This window comes from Canis lupus, chromosome 19, assembly GCF_011100685.1.
Source record: "Canis lupus familiaris isolate Mischka breed German Shepherd chromosome 19, alternate assembly UU_Cfam_GSD_1.0, whole genome shotgun sequence".
Classification (NCBI taxonomy): Eukaryota; Metazoa; Chordata; class Mammalia; order Carnivora; family Canidae; genus Canis; species Canis lupus.
Genome location: NC_049240.1, coordinates 4,293,371 through 4,315,745, shown reverse-complemented (window position 1 = coordinate 4,315,745; position 22,375 = coordinate 4,293,371). Strand labels below are relative to the sequence as shown.

At 37.8% G+C, this 22,375-nt stretch overlaps 1 protein-coding gene across 21 annotated transcripts in view; it reads right to left on the bottom strand.

Moving 5' to 3' along the window:
• Positions 1-6,076: 6,076 nt before the first annotated feature.
• Positions 6,077-22,375, bottom strand: part of ELF2 (E74 like ETS transcription factor 2) — a 97,685-nt gene continuing 81,386 nt past the window's right edge. For 4 of the 21 annotated variants that reach the window (XM_038564605.1, XM_038564604.1, XM_038564603.1 and 1 more), the window contains 7 exons: positions 18,219-18,350; positions 16,563-16,736; positions 13,950-13,988; positions 13,494-13,580; positions 10,037-10,229; positions 8,669-9,013; positions 6,077-8,275 (listed from right to left, as the gene is read on the bottom strand). In XM_038564605.1, the coding sequence (XP_038420533.1) occupies positions 7,648-8,275; positions 8,669-9,013; positions 10,037-10,229; positions 13,494-13,580; positions 13,950-13,988; positions 16,563-16,736; positions 18,219-18,350 (1,598 nt within the window). In that variant the 3' untranslated portion in view covers positions 6,077-7,647. Of the gene's footprint in view, positions 8,276-8,668; positions 9,014-10,036; positions 10,230-13,493; positions 13,581-13,949; positions 13,989-16,562; positions 16,737-18,218; positions 18,351-18,638; positions 18,662-22,375 lie in introns of those variants that run through there. The other 17 variants (XM_038564607.1, XM_038564620.1, XM_038564615.1 and 14 more) reach the window with 9 other exon arrangements.

Here is a 22,375-nt window from a genome sequence, read left to right as displayed (position 1 = left end):
AAAACGAACGCACTTGCAGAAAGAGCTTTTTTTAATGCCATGTATAAAAATATGGCACAGGCAAGCTTCCATCTAGAGGAGAGAGATACCAGAATTGTAGAGGGCTGGCGCTTGGGCTTCTAAATCCAGGGGAGGGGAAAGCAAGCAACATCAGGGAGAAGGGGCCCGGTTCTAGGTGAGGACAGCTCGGCCTAGTATGGCCTAGAACTGGGCTCCATCTCTAGGGCCTCCGTTTTCTCATCCACAGACAATTGCGTCACACCTGCCCTGCCAACCCCATAGCTTTGTGAGATGTTTGTAAAATAATATTGCAAACTCTCGTGTAAAATATACACAGGATCCCTGAACTTCATTTCAAAAGTTCAGAGCAAGACAGGGAAGGGCATTGTACCTGATCAATACCATGGGTGTTCTAACAACCCACTCTTACTATTCCACAAATCATCATCTTTTAGTTTGAAAATGGAGAAATAACAGGGTTAAGAAAATTAAGCCCCAAGTAGGCGAGGAGCTGATAGAATGGCAAGATACTTTTTTTCCTATTTGTGCATACATGAGGTTGTAGGTGATCTGGTTCTTTAATCCCATGAGAGGATGCCAACCCTACTTTGATTTGTAAAGTAAAAAATAGTGCCTTGAAACAGAATATTCAAAATTCCAGGCCCTTGTCTCCTGGATTTCTGTGGGAAGTTCGGGTCTAAGAAAACACTCACCTGAGGTTAGACGTGCGGACACGGCCAGTCCTCTTGACAGAAGACCAGGAAAAGCTTTGTTGCTGGTAAACTGGATCATATGATTCTCATTACTGATCAACGAACGTCTCTTTTGCTCTGTCTTCCAAGACCTTCAAAGCCAGACCCTACAGCTGAATCTTACTCGGTAACATTTTACAATGTAGTGTTACCGTATGCGATCTGTAATGCTTTCATCTTTTTGCCATTCTTTTTTCTTTGCCTACTTTTCTTTTACCTTTTTTATCATTTTGACTTTCACTTATTCTTAGGTGATGTAAACTGTCAGAAATTCTTTTGGAAATAAAGCAGAGTATAAAGTATCTTGCTACATTAAATAGATTGAGGCCTCTAGATGGAGACGAGTTGTGTACAAGAATGGCAGCGTAGGGTTACGGAGCCTTCTCTAATATGGAGAAGCACCACTCAAGGACTGTGTCGGACTTCTCATTGTGGTTCCCACAGATTGGTACACCCAGAGAGAACACACAGCAAAATTCTGCGGCACTGTAAGATTTAGTTTGTGAGAAAGGATCATGATGTGGTAGGATAGGATAGACCTAACTCCTAAACCAACCTCTGCCCCCACCCCACCCCCTTTTTTTTTAATGGGAGGGAATGTAGGTTGAGGTTAAACCTAAACTAAATTGGGAGGCAGGGGAGTTCTGTTTTTAGGTCTGCCACTGACTAGCTGAACTGAGACCGAGGAGTCCATTTTTTCCTGAACTTTAGTTTATTTGTAAATACAGGCAATAGGTAAGAAAATCTCTAAGGGTTTTTAAAACATTAAACTGAGGCACTTCAACAAGATTTGCCACTGCTCAAAAATATCTTTGCAATTTTGTGGAACTGCTTCCGTATCCAGTTTGATGAAGGTCTCAAAACCAGTGTGAATTTAATAGCCACATAGGGCATCACCTAGCTTGATTCACATCAGTTTCTTAACCTCAAGTGATCTGACTATTTCTAAAACTAAAATCTTCCTCAGCAGAGAACTTGCCTGTATTATTTATGTTTTAAGTTTTAGGCACTGCTCCAGGAAGCAATTCAAAAGTATTTCTGAACAATGGTAACGTTGTCGGCATTAGTATAGCTTCCCAAAATAATTTGTTAAAGGGGCGAGGCACCTTAGCACGGTGTACTGTTGTGTAAGACTCTTTCATTGTAATTACAGAGATGTTAAATAGGAGATAAAGGCCTAAGAATTGATGAAATCTACAGTTCATAGGCTTTTCAAAAACTCCTTGTAATACTTAATAGATGTATCTCAAACTACCTTTTTCCACTGAACATTTTAGAAAAGCTTAGGTTAGGACACAGATCCTTGAACATAAAGCTTCCCTTGATTGTATCTGGATGGCAATGTGGTTCCCAAACTTGAGGGCAACAATGAAGTTTCCTAGAGATATTTTTAAAATCCTGCTGCCTGGCTCCCACTCCCACACACTGTAATTTAATTAGTATGGAGTGTGACCTGGGCAACAGGATTGGTAATTCTTTCCGGGTGGTTCTAATGGGCAGCAACATTACCATTGTGTTACAGTGAACTAATTAATGTGCTACAGTAACTCAGAAATAATTTGCATATAAGCAGTATTTCACCTGTTATGACAGTGATGGTATCACTTCATTAAGGAAAGTCTTCTAAAATAGACATTTTCTCAAAGTTAAACATTACAACAACGGGATAGGGAGAAACATCTTGGGAGAAGACAACTGTTGGTTTACAGCCTATTTATAGTTGTTTTGTTTTTGATATGGAGGGTTTTTTGTTTTTGTTTTTGTTTTGTTTTGTTTTTTTGAGATTTATTTGAGAGACAAAGAGAGCACAAGCAGGAGGGGCAGGAGGAGGAGAGGATCTCAAGTAGACTCCACCGAGCCGGGAGCTGGATGCCAGGCTCAGTACCACAGCCCCAAGATCACGAATGGAGCTGAAGCCAAGAGTTGGACACTTAACTGGCTGAGCCACCCAGGCGCCCCTGCAGTATTCTGCATTAAGCAGTCGTGTCCTGTCTTAGAAGTTCGCACTTTAGAAGTTGTGATATATTGTGCTTAAGTCCTGAACTCCACATTACTGCTGAGTCACAGTGTTCACAAAACAGTTATGGTTGCTTAAAAAGTAAAATAGATGAGAATCCAGTCCATTTCCCTGCTGCCATTGAGGTTTCAAAGCCTCGGAAGGGTGGTGCAGAAAGGCCAATCAGCACACTTGAAAGGGTGAATAGTAACCTCGTTCTCCTTCGGACGGGCATCACTGTGTGCCGCCCTCCTGCAGAATACGGTTGGTCTTAATTATGGGGGACGTGATCGTACAACAGAGCGCTGAAGTCCAGATAAATCACAACTACAGAGGGGTTGTGTTAGGAATGGGTCAAACCTGTAGTAACGGGGAGAAGGTGCAGTGACACTTGTGGAACTAGGGTAGGGTTGTTACTCCTGCTTGGAGCAGGCCAGGTGACTTCAAATAAGAGGAGCTTAGGATACTTCGTAAATAACCCCAAAGCCCAAAGGTGGTCTTTGCGTAGAAGTTTAGCTGGTCGTTGCTTACACACGACTTTTTATATATACAGTGATCAGAGCTGCCTTCTCCGTGGTGAAGTACTGCAAGGTGTGAGGCTAGCAAATGGGGATATACCGGGTGCCCCTCCCCTATCTGCTGCCAAGGCCATCTCCCTGCTGGGACTGCCCTTTTATTTTCATATCAACCTCTGGCTTTTTTTTTTTTTTTTTTTTTTTTTTTTTAACTCTTACTCGCGTAGCCCTTCCTGCTATCCTTGATAGCGCCACCCACCCCATCTGGAAATGTTCCCTCTGTGCTTTCTCTGCCAACAGCCCTTCATTTCCCTGCAGGTTCCTGTTCCTCCCCCTAACCCTCATCTTCACATACTTTATACCTCTTAGTCACTAGACTCAGAATGCAAAGTGGACCACTCTGCAACCTGGGTGTTTTCAAGCCTATTTCAGAAATTTTTATTTTGATGTCTGTCACTTCTAACTCCGTAAATAAAGTGAACTCCTATCTCAGTGAAAGCAGAATGGTCTAGAGAGTAGCTATCCATGGTAGGGCCCAGTGAGGTACAGGTGCCTGGAATGTCTGTAGGCCAGAGACGACTAAAAGAGCAGCAAGAGGGGCACCTGGGTGACTCAATCGGCTCAGGTCATGATTCTGAGATCCTGGGATCGAGTCCTGCACTGGGCTCCCTGCTTCTCTGGCCCCTGCTTGTATGCCCTTGCTCGCTCATTCTCAAATAAATAAGGCCATTTTTTTTTTTTTTTTTTTTAAATAGAATAAGGCTTGGGAAGGTGGCCAGAGGCTGGATCAAAGGACTTAGACTTTTTTAGGAAGAGATGCCATTGAAGAGTTGTTTTTTTTTTTTTTTAAGATTTATTTATTCATGAGACACACACACAAGCAGAGACACACGCAAAGGGAGAAGCAGGCTCCCTGTGGGGACCCCGATGCGGGACTCATCCCAGGACTCTGGAGTCACGCCCTGAGCCCAAGGCAGACACTCAAAAACGGTTGAGCCACCCAGGCTGTCCCGCCATTGAAGAATGTAAAGCAATTGCAGGGGAGTGACAAAATCTGCATTTTAGAATGCGCTCAACTTGTAGCTTGAGAAACGGATTAGAGGGAGGCTTCATAAGAGGAAAAACAGCGAAGGTAGGGGGGATTGGGGAAGGAAGCTATGTAAACATACCATCAGCAGGATTTGATGAATGACTGGAGGTAGGAAGTAAGTTGTCTAGAGTGGTATGGGTTTTTGTGTGTGGCGTGAGTAATGGGCTGCATGTAAAATTGTCATTTACTGAGGTAATAAGAACAGATTTTAGAACAAAGGTCATTCAGGAGGAAACAAAATCCTAGGCAATTAGATAAACCCATCTGAGCCTTAAAACCCTAGGCTAGAACACTTTTGGGAGTGGAAACCACAGGCATGGATGAAATTATCTAACCATTAAGTTGAAGTGAAATCATGATAGTAAACACTTTGAGTGCTTGCTATATGCCAGGCACTGACTCTAAGTCCTTAATATATCCATTTAATTCTTGCAAGTACTCTCTGAAGAGACCCACAGAATCTTGCAAAGCATTAACGCTAAATGGGAAACTGAAGGAGAGCAAAGCAGACTCAGACGACTGAAGTAAACCAGGAGGAGGATGTTGTGGAAAACCAAAGGATTTTTAAGAAGTAGGCTGACACACAAGATCACATAAAAAAAAAAATGAAGTGTCTGTTTGATTTTACTACTGGATTGTTGGGCTTTAATGAGAACTGTTTCTCTGAGCCAGGATTCAGCTACCTCAAGAGAGAGTAATAGCTATAAAACTTGTTGGAACAAGGAGACCAAGAAGGTGTGAAAGGAGAGGAAAGGCTGAGTACAGGAGGAAGACACGCCTGCCTCCTTCCTGAAACAGGTGGGTAAGGATGGATGCCAGAGGGAGTAGATGCTCTTAGGGCAAAGGGTCCAGAAGTGGAGGGAGTTCACAGCTCGTGACCTCCACCTTCTCTTTAAAAGGTATACTGGTCATTTGGGTAAGGCCGGAGCTGTTGCTGGAAGAAGACCTAGGGAATAAATGAACAGACTGCTGGTGATGGTTCAAAGGCCCTAAGTGAAGCTGGAATACATAGTGGCATCAAGCTATTGTTTTTAGTTCTCTAAGATACTGGACAAAAAGTAAACGTAAGCTACAGTGGTTTATAGTTTGGACGGGTTAAGACAAAAAGCCTTGCCACTCTTAATCCGCAGAAACACTCTGATCAGTACATACTGTTTACATCTGTTTCCAAATAAGACCTCAGGTGTACTTAAAGAGACAGAAAAATGTCTAGGAAGAGAGGTGGAGATAACCTAGGTAGTTCTGACCTACCCCAGTTAGAACCGACTAGAAATACATTGCGGGTGGGCATTATTCACACAGTATTGAGTCCCGTTAGCTGTCCTCCACGGCAACGGACTTAGATTCTTAGCAGATGTGTTACCAAAACCAGGACACGTCTGAGCGTTCAGTATGCTCAGCATTTGGGGAGAGGTGTAGGTATGGTGTAAGCTATTTACTCTTTGCCCTCTAAAAATATGGGAGACAGGAGGACTAGAGGAAACGATACAATTAAGCGCCAGAGAAAACTGAAATAAATATTTAGGAAATGTTTTAAAAGTAGGTAGAATTTGAACTTAATTCCCAAATGGGATAAGAATGGAGTTTTTCTTTGAGCTTTTATTGAAAAGTACCATCAGGTATGTTTATGGAAAAGACAACAAGTACAGAGGGTGCTGTCATAAAAAAAATTTTTGTCGACCTAAGTATTAGTATCTGATCAAATGCACAACTGAAGGCCACAAAACATTAAGTATCAGTTTATTTAATTTCTAAAAGATGTAAAAATAGACAACTTTTCTTTGTAGTAGAAAGAGCATTAAGATGTAGAGTCACAGGCCCTAATTTGGTGTGAAATTAGGAAGTTCATGTAATCCCTCCGGTACCTCCATTTGCTAAATTTGTAAAAGGGCTAGGGTATTACTTGATCTTCTTAACGTAACTGGTCTGATTTGAAATACAAATTCTTTAAGTGTGGCCAACATTAAAATAATAAACTCATTATGGTAAATAGAACATTATAGTTCATGATAGAAAATAAGTGGCAACATGCAGATATTTGCCAGATATTGATGTAATGGAACAAAACAGAAGGAAAATTTCTTCACACAGTAGGGAAGGAGAAATAAGACTTCTTAACTAAAACGGTGTCTCTATACTACTTTTGAGTATTGTTATAAATACCAGAGACCAAAACACAACATAAATTTCGTTTCTATATTTCAGAAAACCTACTTGAATACACTTTGAAACAAGAGTACAACAAAATAGAATATACTTCAAATGTTGAATATACAAACTATTATAGTTCAAATCTGAACACTGGTACTTTCCCTCTTAAACTTTAACTAAAAAAAAAAAAAAAAAAAAGGAAGGAAAACAAAAACAAACGAAAACACCAGGTATTAGAGCTACCTGACAAAAATTCATGCTGAGCCTGAACGTCCAAGTGACAGAAGAACTGAAACTGATATGTCTGCACAGATGCCAGGGCTAAGTGAGTGACACAGGCAGGTTACAGCAAAAGGCCAGAGCCAACTGTTAATTTGTCCACAATTAAGAAACTGACAGACTTAAAACTACCATATAAAATGTTACATGTAAATTCTATAACAATACTGTGCTAGGTACAAGATTTTTAAATTTTTTCTTTTAATAAAAAAGCTTTACACAAACAAGCCATTAGCTTATTTCAATAAAGAAAACTGAAAATTAGTCTAAGGCCTTTGTTTTAAATCAGCTTAAGCTATATGATATAAAAAAAAATCGCACTAGATCTTTTTTGCTATCCTCTTTCTGAAAAGCTTTTGGATCCATTTTCAATTCACATTCTAAAATACCTATATTAGCAGTCTTCACATAGCACCAGTTAAGTGAGTTCTGTGTGAACACAGTAATAATTGCTGGTATGCATATAAAATGCATCAAAAATTGCTATATGTAACAACGAGATCACCCATCCCAACCCCTCCCCACTGAAAACTATAGAACCTCTTACAGAATGTTAGTGTTCCAAGTCTTAGTGTAACTTGCTATTGTAGTGAGTTGCTTGGTCCCTTTCAATCCTCCTCCTCCTCGTCGACAGGATTCAGTTGTTTCCTACTGTAAGAGGCAGTTTTCTGTCAGCATCTCCGTATGTACGTTCATTTCCCACTGAAACATGGGATAGGTAATTTATTTCCAGTAAGTCTGATTGTTTTCTTATATGCATTAAAAATGTTTTAAAGTCTTTTGACTTTTCTTGATGACCTCCCTTGGGAACATTTATGTTAGTACTCCCACTAACAGTCTAAAGCCCACGGCAGAGCTGCTCTTTCATTTCTCACATGTCACCAGTCCTTCCGTTTTCATAGTTACAGGAAGGGCAATAGCAGAAGGCGCACTGACAACCACTACGTGGGTCACTGTCTTATTTCCATCTGCCGGTTTTTCTTCTTGTACCAGCTGCAAAGTTTTCACGTCATGTTCTTGCTTTTTTGCCACCGCTTCTGATTTTACCTCTGGCCCTTTTATGACCGCACTGATAACTCGCGGGGGAGTCTGGCCAGATGCCTGTTGGGTAGGCACTGATAGTCTCATTACAGGTGTACCGTGGGCTATTGAAACAGGGGTAAGTGCTCTCACAGCCAGCGGGGTTCCGACAATGTTAATGCTTCCTGACCCAGTCAGATTTGACTTTGTCTGCAGTTGACACTGTGCAAGTTGTGTAGCTGGGATGGTGATAATTTTGGCAGGCTGCATGGTGATTTTGTCTCCATTTTCAGAAGAGGCTGGCATCACAGTAGGGATTGTCTGAATAACTACCTTTGGAGAGGTTGCTGTTGTGGGACTAGTGCTGGTTATCAATGGTGCACCTGCATTAACTGACTGAACTGCCACAGTCGAGATTTTCTGACCCAACGATGTCATTACAACAGGTACTTGCATTGCCACACGAACTGTCCTGGTAGATTCAAAAAAGTTGATTTAATGTTAAACAATAGGTTTTTTGAGCAAAAAGATGATGCAAATCTAATGTACAGAAGGAATGTTCCCAAATTTTACAGGTATATGACCATTTAGAATATGAAACATGAAATATATTTTTAAAATGCTGCCCACATTAAGTTCCATCTGTAAAACCATAAAAAACCAATTCAAGTTAGTTGAGACCTCTACTTTAACAAAATAAAATACATTTAAAAGATGAAGCACTTTTTTTTTTTTAAACATCAAGCACTTTTCAAAGTCTTGACGACAGTAGATTCTTAAGCTGCTAACGGTAAAAAAGGAACATAATCGTTTTTTGCTAAAGAACTTGCTGAGAAATAAACACAAGTAGTTTTCCTTCACTGACCTTGGAGCTGTTGTTGCTGACACAGATGCGGTGGTAGTAGGACACCTGGATGGAGTATCATGACCAGGGGAAGTGATATTCACAACTCTAGCTACACCTTTCTCTGCTCTGGAGCAGTTTAGAGATGAGTTTTTGCCACCACGAACAGAAGCTGCTTTCAGGAGACTCTCTGCAGACAGTGATACTCGTTCTAATGACTTTTCATCAGTAGCTGCTGCTAAATCTTCATTACAAGTTTCACTTTTGTCATCATCTATGACCACTATGTTTTTGGGCATATCCTTGAACTGATAGACAAGCCTCTGTCCTTCGACCTTTGCAAGAATACCCCTTTGGTAATAATACCTGTAACGGAGACAGTACTAAATGAGTCAAGTGTATTGTATTTTACACACACACACCGCCCAAAAAAAAAAACCCACCATGTAGAAACATTCGCTTATTCCTGTTAGAGATGAGAAGGAGCTCTTATTGGCTGGGTTGTTTTAAAAGGCTAAGAATCTGGCTAGGAATGCAGGTGGAACCTAGTACCAAAGGTCCTTTAAAACTTTAGGTCTATAAAGTAGCTAAAAGATCTCTTTCTAAAAGGAAATAATTCAAACTAAATACTGAATATTTTATTGTATTTTACAGCATCAGCAAAAATTCAACTCTGATTTACACAGGTTATAAGAATAATCTGGCATTATATAGAAAAATTAAGCTGTGCTTAAACAGGTAAATCTGGGGATCCCTGGGTGGCGCAGCGGTTTGGCGCCTGCCTTTGGCCCAGGGCGCGATCCTGGAGACCCGGGATCGAATCCCACATCGGGCTCCTGGTGCATGGAGCCTGCTTCTCCCTCTGCCTGTGTCTCTGCCTCTCTCTCTCTGTGTGATTTAAAAAAAAAAAAAAAAAAAAACAGGTAAATCTGTGGGACACGTGAATACTGTCCTATATATAAACTGTGTCCATTTACAAACATCCCTAATTAGAAGCCATCTACACTGCAGTTTTGTGGGTTTCTCAAAAACTGACAAAACTTCAGAGAAATATTCCTATTAAGATAAATCCACAAGAACTGAAAAGCTGTATTGGAAACTATTATTTCATCTGGGTTTAATTTTCTTAAAGGCCTTCCAACTTCTTGATTAAGGAACAGTCAGTCCTAAGTGTTAAGACACATTTTTCCAATGATGGCTGAGATTTCAGACATCTAGACCAAAATCTTTATCTCCATCTACCTCCAAGTCCAAGAACTCCTCTAGAATATCCCCCAAAATTCAAAGTTAGAAAAAGGTTAGGTTTTTAGAGCTTTTCTATTAAACAATTAATAGATAATACAGAGGCAAGTAGGTTTTGTTTAAAAATTCATTTCCTTGTATTCCTACCTCAGAGCTCGTCCCATAGTTTCATAGTTCATATCTGGCTTGTTCTTATGCTTTCCCCAAAGTTTAGAGACGGCCTTTGAATCCACAAGCTTGAATATGCCTTTTTCTCTCTGGGTCCACTTAATATACCGCGGACAAGTATTTTTATCCTGGAGTAGATCTAAAAGAAACTCCCACAGATAGGTTGTGTTTCCTTTGAAGAAATGAAAAGACATTGGTTAAAAATTCATTAATATAATTAAAAGCAAATATTCAGGGACACTTGGGTAGCTCAGTTAAGCATCCAACTCTTATTTTCTGCAGATCATGATCTCAGAGTTCTGAGATTGAGCCCCATGTCAGGCTCTGCACTGGGTGTGCAGCCTGCTTAAGATTCTCCCCCACCCCACCTCCACTTGTCCTCTCGCTCAACAACAACAAAAAGCAAGTATTTAACTACACTGGACAAAAATTCACTACCTAATGGTAGAACAACTATTCTAGCAGTCTGTCATTAAGTATTTGATTATATGAGCAATCATTTATACAGTATCAAAGTGTGTTGCCTAGTAAGTTTCATATACACTGTAACATAATCCTAAATATATTTGTTAGTCACTAATAGTTATGATACTAATATAATAGAGGTCCTGGATTTTGTACTATTATGCATCATCTTATCCTAAATTGAGTTCAGTAAAGGCAAGGCAAAGGCATAATGCGTGACACAAAGTGAACCTGAATTAAACAGAGTTTTCTAATTTATTAATTTACACAGATATAAACCATGAATAAAATTTGCACCAGTATGTTTGTTATATAAGCCCCAATTCCATGATCAAAATTCATCAAAAAGCACTTTATTTGCTGAAAAGACAAGCAATACACAGTGAAATCTGCAAAACTTGTAGACATCAGTCCTAGTGTCTTTAAAAGAAACCTATTTTAATTTTCTTTCAGGTTTTAAGTAATCTCCACACCCAACATGGGGCTGGAACCCCAAGATCAAGAGTCACATGTCCCACCAAATGAGATAACCAGGTACCCCAAAACATATATTTTTCTTTGATTCACCATTATGCAGGAACTCTGAAGCGTATAAATTAGTACAAATTACCCATGACTCTTTAAACAGCTTTCCATTACCCTCTGGACTACTAGTTAATTTGGATTTGATCATCAAGGAGACCTCCCACCTCTAAAAACTGGCAGGTTCTTTTTTTTATTGCTAATCTCTTTCTACTGGTCACGATGCAGACCAGCAATATATATTAGGATTTCATCATCTATATATGAACAGTTGAGTAAATACATTTGTGCTTCAGCATTAAAGTAACAAGCAACTCCTTTAACTAGTCGAGCATTCATCAAATGCTAACTATAACATTTGATCACATGACTATCCAAATCTGAAAATGAGGTATTTCTGCAGAATAACATACTTATTCATCATACACTATATGCTTAAGTGTAGTAGAGGATACAGAAAAGCATTTAAAACTTGGCCCCGGGGTGCCTGGGTGGTGGCTCAGTCGGTTAAGCATCTGCCTTTACGTTCAGGTGGTGATCCCAGAGTCCTGGGATGGAGCTTCACATCAGCAGGGAGCCTGCTTCTCCCTCTCCCAACACCCCCTGCCCACCCCCGCACCTCCCCCCCTCCTGCTTGTGCTCTCTTGCACTCTCTCAAATAAATGAAATCTTAAAAAAACAGACCAAAAAAAAAAAACCCTCAACAACACTCCTCAGGTTCTCTTTGGATACTCACTCCACCCCAGTTCCCACCCTCAAGTTAAAACTCAAAGTTCTCTATCTCATTTTAAGGAGAACAATTCAGAAAGGGAAGCCACATTTATCAGATAAGGTAGCTCATTAAGCCTATGACAGACATTATCAGCATTTAGATTGATATTTTACAGAAGAAACACTGGATCTTTTTTCCTTAAGATTTTTAAGTGCTCCTATACTCAACATGGGGCTTGAACTTACAACCCTCATGATCAAGAGTCGCATGTTCTACTGACTGAACCAGCCAGATGCCCTGTATTAGATTTTTAATTTTTAATCTTTGCATTCAACATGTTGCCTCAAGTTTGATGATACAAGACTGAAACTTTGGCAAAAACAGGTCATCACAATGTGTTTCTCCAGTGTTAAGCATAAGGTCTTTGGGTACAAGAGACCAATGATGATGGGAATTATTTAAAACACAATAAAATAACTACAGACTTACAGTTTATCTAATGTTTAATACTATTATGTAAGTTTTAAAGTTTTCAACATAAAAGACAAAACCTAAGATGTTAGAAATGTAAAATGACCAAAGACAGAAAAATATCCTAAATTTATCCTATGTTGAATTTTATTAGTTCCTGAATAAGTAACAGTTAAATGTAACTGTATTTTTTTTGTTCTAAATTTCTCGATAGACTTAATAGAACTTTTTTTTTCTCCCCTAGAGATTTAATTTTTGATTTAATTATTTAAGAGTAGATATAAGACCATCTGTTGAGGATAGAATAAACCTGAATATATTAATCCAAAATCTATCTATTAAATATTAGTCTAAAAACATTCACAGAAATGATAAATTCTGATTATCAGAACATACCTAAAACCACGATTAAAACACTACCTTAAATCATCTAACAAACTAAGAGTGCAGAATGTGGGAGGTTTGTCATTAATTTGGTTTTAATGAAAATAAAATAAATTCTAAAGCCAAAATATGGTAAGGTTTTTTTTTTTCTGATTCCTGGTATGACTGAAATTGGTTGACTAGGAGATTGAATTCAACTTGCCTTGAGAATTCTTGCATTACTTCTATCAGTGAAAAAATTAGGTATTAGAAATAACTCTTAGTTATAAACCTACCCCCCTTCAATTCCAAGTGGCTCTATGTGAAGAGGAGTGCTATTATACACACGTACCTCCCTTAAGAACAATGGCTCTTAAGAAGGCTGTGCATCAGTCTGCATTTTTATTTATTTATTTATTTATGTATTTATTTACTTATTTATGTATGTATTCATTTATTTATTTATTTTTAAAGATTTTGTTTATTCACAAGAGACGCAGGCAGAGGGAGAAACAGGCTCCCTTTGGGAGCCCGATGTGGGACTTGATCCCAGGGCCCAGGGATCACGACCAGAGCCAAAGGCAGATGCTCAACCACTGGGCCACCCGGCCATCCCCAGACTGCATGTTAGATGGCCTTTTCCAAACACAAATGCCTACTATCGTTTATTCCCCTGCAGTGTATCTATGACTATAGAATCTCAGTGGGGTAGGAACTGGGAAAAAGCTCCCGAGGCAATGCTCATATATATCTCTGATTAAGGATACTACTACTACCAAAGACAGTACTTCACCTGTACATGTACTGGAAATAATGGTCTTCACAAACTTTCTTACAAATGCAAAAAATGTCAACTGAAAAAAACGATCATCTCAACCTCCAAAACAGCCCTCCCCAAATTACCTTTTCCTTCTCTGGGTTTCTTCTTTATACCTAACTCAGGAGACCCATTGGAAATTGGTGACTGCTGGGTCTTTGGTTTACGGCCAACTGAAAAAATAAGATTGAAACCACACATTGAAAACAGGAAAAATAATAGAAGCATGATTAGCAGACTCTTTGATAACACATTACTCATGAAATTAGACACTAATTTGTGGATTAATATACTCAGTGTGTATACAAAAAGTTGCATTTAAAAGGAGCATTAAAAGCACTTCTGTAATTTTAGATTACAGCAGTTAGTTGGCAATAATTTCAGTGTATATGGCAAGTCAGGTGCTACCAACCTATTATTTACTCGGTCAGAGCCTCAATTTGCTAAACCTCTTCCAATAATGTATAGCAAGGGAAACAAATTCTAGAACAAAACTTTTTTCTTTTCTGTTCTACAGGATTGTTAGAAAAAGCTTTACCTACCTATTGCAGAGGATCTGATAATCTGCGAGGCCCTTTGAGCTCAAACGAGGAAAAGTAAAAAATATTATTTTAAACACTCAACTGCTCTGAGCCAATCAATTCACCAGAATTTAAGCATAAGTGTTCAAATTTCCCCACCTTGATATGCAGGTACATTATACAGATAAAAAAAAATTAATTATCTCCCATATTTAATAAGTGTGCCCTTTTATAAAACTTGACTTATTCATGAGAGACCCACAGAGAGAGGCAGAGAAGCAGGCTCCTCGCGGGGAGCCCGATGTGTGGGACTCGATCCCAGGACCCTGGCCGGGATCACACCCTGAGCCCAAGGCAGATGCTCAACCACCAAGCCATGCAGGTGTCCCAAGTGTGCCCTTCCTTTCGCTTCTCTTCACTTCTACCGTAAGGTTCTCTCAGACAGACTAGCATCCACAATGAAAGGAAAAGCAAAAGCTATAATTATACCAAAGAAGGCATAAGGCTGAAATGCCTTGTTTTCAATCCTCAGCACTGGTAAAAGAATGCTGGCTGACGAGGGGAAGCCTCCAGAAAGGCTGGGAATAGTCGAGTTTATTATAATTTGCAGATTGAGTATATTATTACTAATTTGGTGACTGTCATACATCTGGGATTTCTGATGTCACTCTGCTCTTTATTAGCAGAGTGTATTTAGAGCTAAATAAATACCTAAAAATCAAAGTGTTTTAATTTATTTCAAAATACATAGCTATTATATTCTCGGATTTCATTATGGTAACTAATCAGTAAGAAGTGTGCTTTGGCAAAAATAAATGGAAAGTTTCTCTGGTCTCCTTTATTAGAACAGAAATTAATTTCTCAATTTACAGAGTATAAATCAATCAGTGATAAGACTCAAGCAAAAAAAAACAAAAACAACAACAAAAAAATCCTTCAACTTCCTTCATCAAAACGTTAGCCCTAAAAGGCCTAATTTATTTTCATATAAAGCAGTATTTCCTAAATCATACTTCTTAAGATCTAGTTTATTCATGAGTAAGAAACAAGGTTCTACAGTCAAATTAACTTTAGAACACTGCATGTTATCTTCTCTCGCAGAATCACAACACACATTAGTATATTAGAAGCTCTAAAATTGAGTTTAAATAAAAAGTTTAAAAAGTAACCTAACTTTGCACGTCCCAAATGAACTTAAGCACAAATAAATACATAATATATGTATATTTATATATACATTATAAATAATTTCTAAATGATCATTAAGATAATCTATTTTCAAATAAATAAAATTAATATTAAATTGGCAAATCATTTCCTGGGTTATATCAGACCACATAAGCAGATCAATTTATTTATCTAGAGGTCTTGGTTCCCAGCTTTTTATGGTCTTTTTCATCTTCTTTTAAATCTAAAAATTTCCTGGGGCACATGGATGGGTCATTCAGCTAAATGTCCAACTCTGGATTTCGGCCAGGGTCCTGATTTCAGAGTCGTGAGACCAAGCCCTGCCTCGGGCATGGAGCCTGCTTGAGATTCTCTCTCTGTGTCCCCCCCACCCCCCACCCCCTAAAAAAATAAATCTAAAAATTTTCTAAATATTTTTTAATAGCTCCTATCAAATACAACCAGCCAAAGGCGATAGTGAGGAAGTAGGTAAACAGGACTATTAATATGTTTGCCTTTTTTTTTTTTTTTAAACATTTACAGCAGCAACTAATCCTTCCTTCAAAATTCTCTCGGTCATACCTCTCACAAAATACATGTAATCTCACAAAATACAGGAGGGAAGACACTCAAATCTTATTCTTCACTCTGTCCCTCACAATAACGAGCACAGACCCACCAACACCACAACAATTTGAAATACCTCTAACAAATGAAAGAAAATACCATTATTTCTAACACAAGTTTTTTTTTTTACTTTTGCCTTTGATTTCTAACATGTGAAAAAAAGATACAGAAGAAAGTGGAATTAGATGAGTACTCATTTATACAGAATTTTATTTCTTTCAAGTTTTACTTCTGATTCAGACAGGAAAAGGACCCACTTGCTGCCCATCTCCTAGTGCTGTTGGAGGTGTGAGGGGCCTTCGGCCTCACCCATCAGGATCGAGTGAGGAGAAGTTTCAGCAGGAGTCAAATAGTAAGTGGAAATGAAATGCTCTTTACCCACTGGTGAGTTTATTCCACTTAAAAGTCCTTGTTGGCAACCTTGGGTGTTTTAATTAAGACGGAAGGTACAGGGGAGAAAACAGCATTGGGCTTTTTATTATAAAGCCCACAAAAAGAGTGGGAAGATAAGATGAAAAATAGAAAAAGTTAAAAAATAAAATGTTTTTTAAAAATAACCAAGTACCCTAAAAGGATCAGAAAGCAAACAAGCAGTGAATCTCTGATCTTCCTTCTGCTTGTCCAACACAAGCAGGCAACTTTCTTTAGAGCTCAAATACTAACTCCTTTAAACAGTATGAACACCTTAACACAAAATTAAAATCTCAATTGACTGATACTTTGAGAATACCTAGGTAAAGATAACATCAATCTTAAATCTACAGCATATATTTCCTAAGTCCCCTGATGGGGGGAAAGATATTTCACCCACTTTTCTGGAAATCTGTAAATATACTCTACCTTTTTTCTTTTTCATTGGTTCATGGCTATCTGGTGATGTAGGAATAGGAGAGGTATCCATTGGTTCAGATTCTTCAGTTGACACCTCCACTACAGTTTCTGTAATGACATCTGGCCTCATAGCAGCATGGATAAATTCTGGAGTTGATACACAAGGAGGGACAAACACTTCCACTATAAAAAAAAGTTGAAATATTAAAATTTCCCACCCCCATTAGTACTTTCTCATGTGGACAATTCAATATTTAATAGAGGTGAGGTTTATTTAACAATTCATCAAAGTAGGGTAAGAGCCTGAAGTTACTTTGCTGAATATGTAATACAGTTTAAAGTATGTTAGGAAATAAATGCAAAGAAAATCACCTTGAAGGAAAATGTTAATCCCATAAGTAAGGTAGGGGTCATGAGGAATCACCCCCTTTCTTCACATTTTGACATACTTTCAAGCTTACTGTAGAAGACTTTTGAGTTATTCTGACAATTGGGAAAACATTTGGAAATAAAATAATGGAATAATAATGAGTTCTTTAACAGTCACTTTCCTTCCCACTACTGCCCACCATTATTCTCTAACTAGGTAAAACATGCACATGGTATAAAATTAAAAACATTCTTATGTGTCTCCAATGAAAAGAAAGCACTTACAGATCATTTCAAAATATGAAGAAAAGAAAAACCTGTTCATCAAAGCCCAAGGAATATCATCTTTCAGTATCTAAAATTTTATTAAATATAACAGTCCTGATGTCTTAGGTCACTAAAACAGTACATAGAGACTGCCATTTGGTGTTCTGTTAGATACAACAGTGTTGCTCCAGCTTCCTTCCAAAGTGCCTGAATAGTCATGATATGTCATTACTATTTCAATTAAGAGACAGTTAATACTGCTACTGTGGACTAATACATTGCGCTCACTTCAGCAGCACATGTGCTAAAACTGGATTAATACACTGACCAATATGCCCTGATTTTCTTCTCACATCACTGAATAATACATGGCATTCCTATTCTAATTGAAAAGTACAGTTGCTCTTGGTAGTTATTATAAATCCCTCTAATAAGAAGGGCCAATATTATTGAATTAAGTGAAATTAACACTCGGGCATTAAAATTAGAGGGCAAAATGGCTCTCAAAGGCACTCTTAAGGAAAAAGAGACCAAAAGAGAAGGAAACTCTCAGCCTGAGAGAGAGTATGAGGAAATGGTGGAAGCTATCTCCTCTCTCCACCATGGAAGGTTCCCTGGAGCTACTGCCTATTTACCACTGAATACAAGATAGAAAGTAGTCACGGGACACAACTCCCCCACCCCCACCTGCCTTAAGGACTGACTACAAAGGTTATATAATTAGTACAAAATTATAAATTTACCCAGAGTTAAGGAAATAAGACATAAGGGCATAAAAAAAAAAGCAATTTAACAAACATTTATCTGTCTACGGTAGGCATTTTCTGTATCATTTATTATAAAAAAATTAAGTATTTCAAGTATGTGAGACTTGGGAACTTTGACAAAGATCATTTATTGCTGCTACAGGTATTCATGCATAATAAACCTTGAGAACAACGATAATCCCCGCGTATTTAAGAAAAACACCCATTGTAGATATGCGAAGTGATGTGACGTGTTTAATATAAAAAAGAACAAGTCACATACCAGGACTTCTTGAATCCCTCAAGCAGGTAGGAGATTCCATATGAAGCAGGGCTTCAGCAGCTTCAATTGTCTTATCTGTACAGTGTGCATTACTGCTATGAACTGATGCTTCCACTGGGGGGAAAAGAAGTTCTACTCAATTAAAAATGCACTGAATACATGACTAAATTAAAATGTATTACTCTATGAAAAACTAATTCTTGTGTGGATAACTCTAAATTAAGTCACTGACACATATCAGTCCATATAAATTATTTACAGAAATAATTTTAAAAACGAAATCACTAGTATCTATACTTTGCAAAATGGATGTTGATTATCAAGCAATGATTACTGAGAAACTTCTGAATCTTATCCAAAGGAAAACAAAGAAAGACCCTTGAAATCTGAACCCTGTATCAATTTTAGAGCAAAACTAACTTGGAGGTGGTGGGAGGATGGCTGGCGATGAACAATCCCAGGAGGTCAATGATGTATCGTGATATACATACAGCCACTGAAATCAGGGGCAGGAACTTGCAGAATCAGTCAGAAACATGCATTTCCTAAGTTAAACGAATTACTCGGATTCTTACAGACCTTCCGAGGTGAGTGCAGCAGCACAGCACCAGATACCCAGGAACTCAATTCCCAATAACCTTGTCTCTTCTTCTTCAAGACTTCACTCAATTTTTTTCTGGTTTTACCCAATAAATTTGCTTTTAAAGTGTCTATGTCTGTTTTCCTTGAAGCCTTTTTCCAATCCTGCCACCTTCTGTAACTCCCTTTTAGCACTTACCCTATGCTGTGCTGCTTGAATAACTAGTGAAAAAGTCAAGTATACAGTGATCGTTTGGCTTTTCAAGTCCAAGGTTGGGCCCTAGACTCTGCTACTTACAGGTTACCCTAGACCAGCAATTTAATTTCTTGTAAGGCTCAGTTTCCTCTTTCCCAAAACGGAGGAGTACCACTTAACCTCATACAGTTGTGAGAATTAAGTGAGGTAATACTCATAAAAAAACATGTACAATGCCTGGCAGATGGATAAGAATTCAATAGATGGTGATAATTTCTTATCATTTCTGTTAAGATTCTAAGTTTCTTGAGGTTGTGGGGGCTATCTTACTTCATCTTTATTATCTGCTACAATTCCCAATGTAGATTTTTAATACAACAGGCACGCAAGGATTTCTTTTATATATTAAGGTTAAGAACAACCCAGGGAAACTGGCCATTCAAACACAAACTTATATAAATGATATTACCTTAAAAATATTGGATATTCTACTTGGTTCTGAAACATGAATATGTAAGTTTTTAATTTGATAGATTTTTCTCAAGATGTCCTCTAAAAAGACTAAAAGGAAGTATTTGCTCTGCCTCTCTCTCTCATGAATAAATAAAATCTTTAAAAAAAAAAAAGGGGGGGGGGGTGGATCCCTGGGTGGCTCAGCGGTTTAGTGCCTGCCTTTGGGGCAAGGCGTGATCCTGGAGACCCCGGATCAAGTCCCAAATCGATCAAGTCCCAAATCGGGCTCCCTGCATGGAGCCTGCTTCTCCCTCTGCCTGTATCTCTGCCTTTCTCTCTCTCTCATGAATAAATAAATAAAATCTTTAAAAAAAAAAAAAAAAAAAAAAAGGAAGTATCTGTACATATCTTATAAACTTTATCACAAATTCACAAGTTCTATACACTAATGATACGAATTTTTAGAAACTGCTTCCAGCAAACTTTAAATTGAAAAAGAAAATTTACTTAATCACAAAATTCACCAAATGCTAATAATAAAGCCTTAAACAGCAGTCATTTGGAGAGCATTTATTAAAAGAAAAGAAAAGAAAAAAATCCAGCGACTGTTTTACCACCTGTTGCACATCATCCACACTCTCAACCAAGGTACTGGGTCTCTCCAGTTGCTCTTTCCATTTATGGAAATCTGCTCAAAGCTAAACAGTTCCAGAGAGGCAGCCAAACCTCTAAGTAAATCTATCTTTAGGTGACCCTGCTTACTCTTATCTGCAGCTTCACTGAAGCAAAGGATTCAATCAGTCCTTCTAGCTCAACTTTAAGAAACTTAGTAAGTATAAAATATATTACCATTCTCAAGAATTTTTTTCAGTGCTTCCCACAATACTCACATATACTAAAGAACCCTGGAAAGCAAATTCTCAGGGTTTTAGATTTATTCTAGGAACTTCATTCTCTTTAAAGTCTGCTTGTGTTGCAATTTAGGTGTTGTCTTAGGTGCTATTAATAAACTATCCCGGGTAAACTAATTCCTTATGTAATTGTATTAAGACACACCCTAAAAACCTTGCCATATTAAAATAAGTGCTTCAAAGACTTGATAATACAGCAACAGAATTTTACCCAAGTTTTTAATGTTTTCAGTTATAAGCAAAATGAAGCATGCCTAACAATTACAAGTAATGGTGCCCCAGGTTTTTATGTAGTTTGAGGCCCATTCATAAAACCATGATTTCATGTTAGTCATGTCCTTGGAAATCATTTCTTAAAAAGTGCATTTTCTTGCTCCTATCTCTGACCTCAAATTCCCCTTCCCCCTAAATTCAACATATTATTTCCCAGAAATATTTTACATTTACAGAGTAAAACAGAACACATACAAACTTAAGAATGCAGTTTATTAATTCATATTTTAAATTTAGGGTGAGAATATAAAAAATGCATACGTTCTCTGTGAATATTCTCAATCAGATCTAGTACTCTATGTACAGTCAACATTTGGGTGTTGAGCATTTACCACATATGCCAGACCCTGTGTTATAAATGTGAAAGATAAATGTGAATGGATCTCTGGCCTCGTGAGGCTTGTACTAATAGTTCAAAAACATAAACAGTAGTATCAAAAACACAAATGGAAATAAAACAGTTCAAAACTAGCGAAAGGTATAAAATAATTTACTCTGTAAGCTAAGAGCTTGTTAAGTAGAGCACTGATTTTTTTTTATGCTTTCTAATTCTACTTTTTGTCATTTTTATCAAGTAACTCTGAGCACATGCGAATAAATACCTAACAGCTCATACTTAGATCAATTTACAATAGTGTACCTACCAGTTTCCAAGAATACTTCACCATTTGAAAAAGAAAGCACTTTAAAAAAATTTTTGTTATGTCAATAGCTTTTGATAATTTTTGAAAATTTTTCAATTCATTTCGTTTAACTCAGTAATTAAAATACAATTTAAACTAGAATTATGCACAATTCTTAAGGATAAACATGAATTTAACAGTGTTGTACAATCCAAGGAAGCAAATAAGCACACTATAGGCAAGGGCTGAAAAATCCTTATCTCTTACTTAAAACTTGATTTACTAGGATCTTTTTAGACCTGTGTATGAAATTAATGGGGGGGGGGGGAGCAATTCCTTTTAAAAATAGAAACAATGAAGCTAAAAGTAATCTGACAGGTATCATTTTCTACTTAAAGAGTAGTACTTGGTGTTGCTGGTCAATTCCTCTTGAAGAAATAAACGTATCAAATAAATTTCAAAAGAATTTTAACTTTAATCATAGTGCCAAAAATCAAATTTGCTCATGTCCTCCTTTACTATTGGTAAAAGTCTTCTTGTTCCATTTCCAGCTTTCTAATCAACTGGTGTTTGTATGGTAGACTATTCCAGACTCACTCAACAGCTGTTACAAAATACCAAACTTGGTAATTAAGTCTGACAAGAGACATACCTCTCAGCTTTGCAGAAGAGAATACTGGCAATGGATCTAGCTCATAACAAAGTTCTTAAAGTCAAAAATAAAAATAGCAATTAATTTGAGAGCAATGGGAAAAAATTAGAAAACCCTTCCTTAAATGATAGTAGTATGTCCCTACAAGCAAAAGACCATAAACTAATAATACAAGGTCATCCCTCAAGCAGGCAGAAGCAGGCACCTGACTTACCACAGCTTATCTTCTAATGCCCCAAGGCATAATAGGTGAGTGAAGAATACAAATGAATGTAATAAAAAGGGGAGGGGGAGAGGCAAAGGTGAAACTCTGGGACACTCCATCTTTTCTGGTTTCTCTGACTTTCTAATCAATATAGTTACAATTTAAAAGTTTAAAAGGAAAAAGGAACTAAAATTATTTTCTAAAACAGAGCTCCCTGATGAAAATACGTGAGCCACGTATAATTTTCAAATTTCCGACAGCCAGA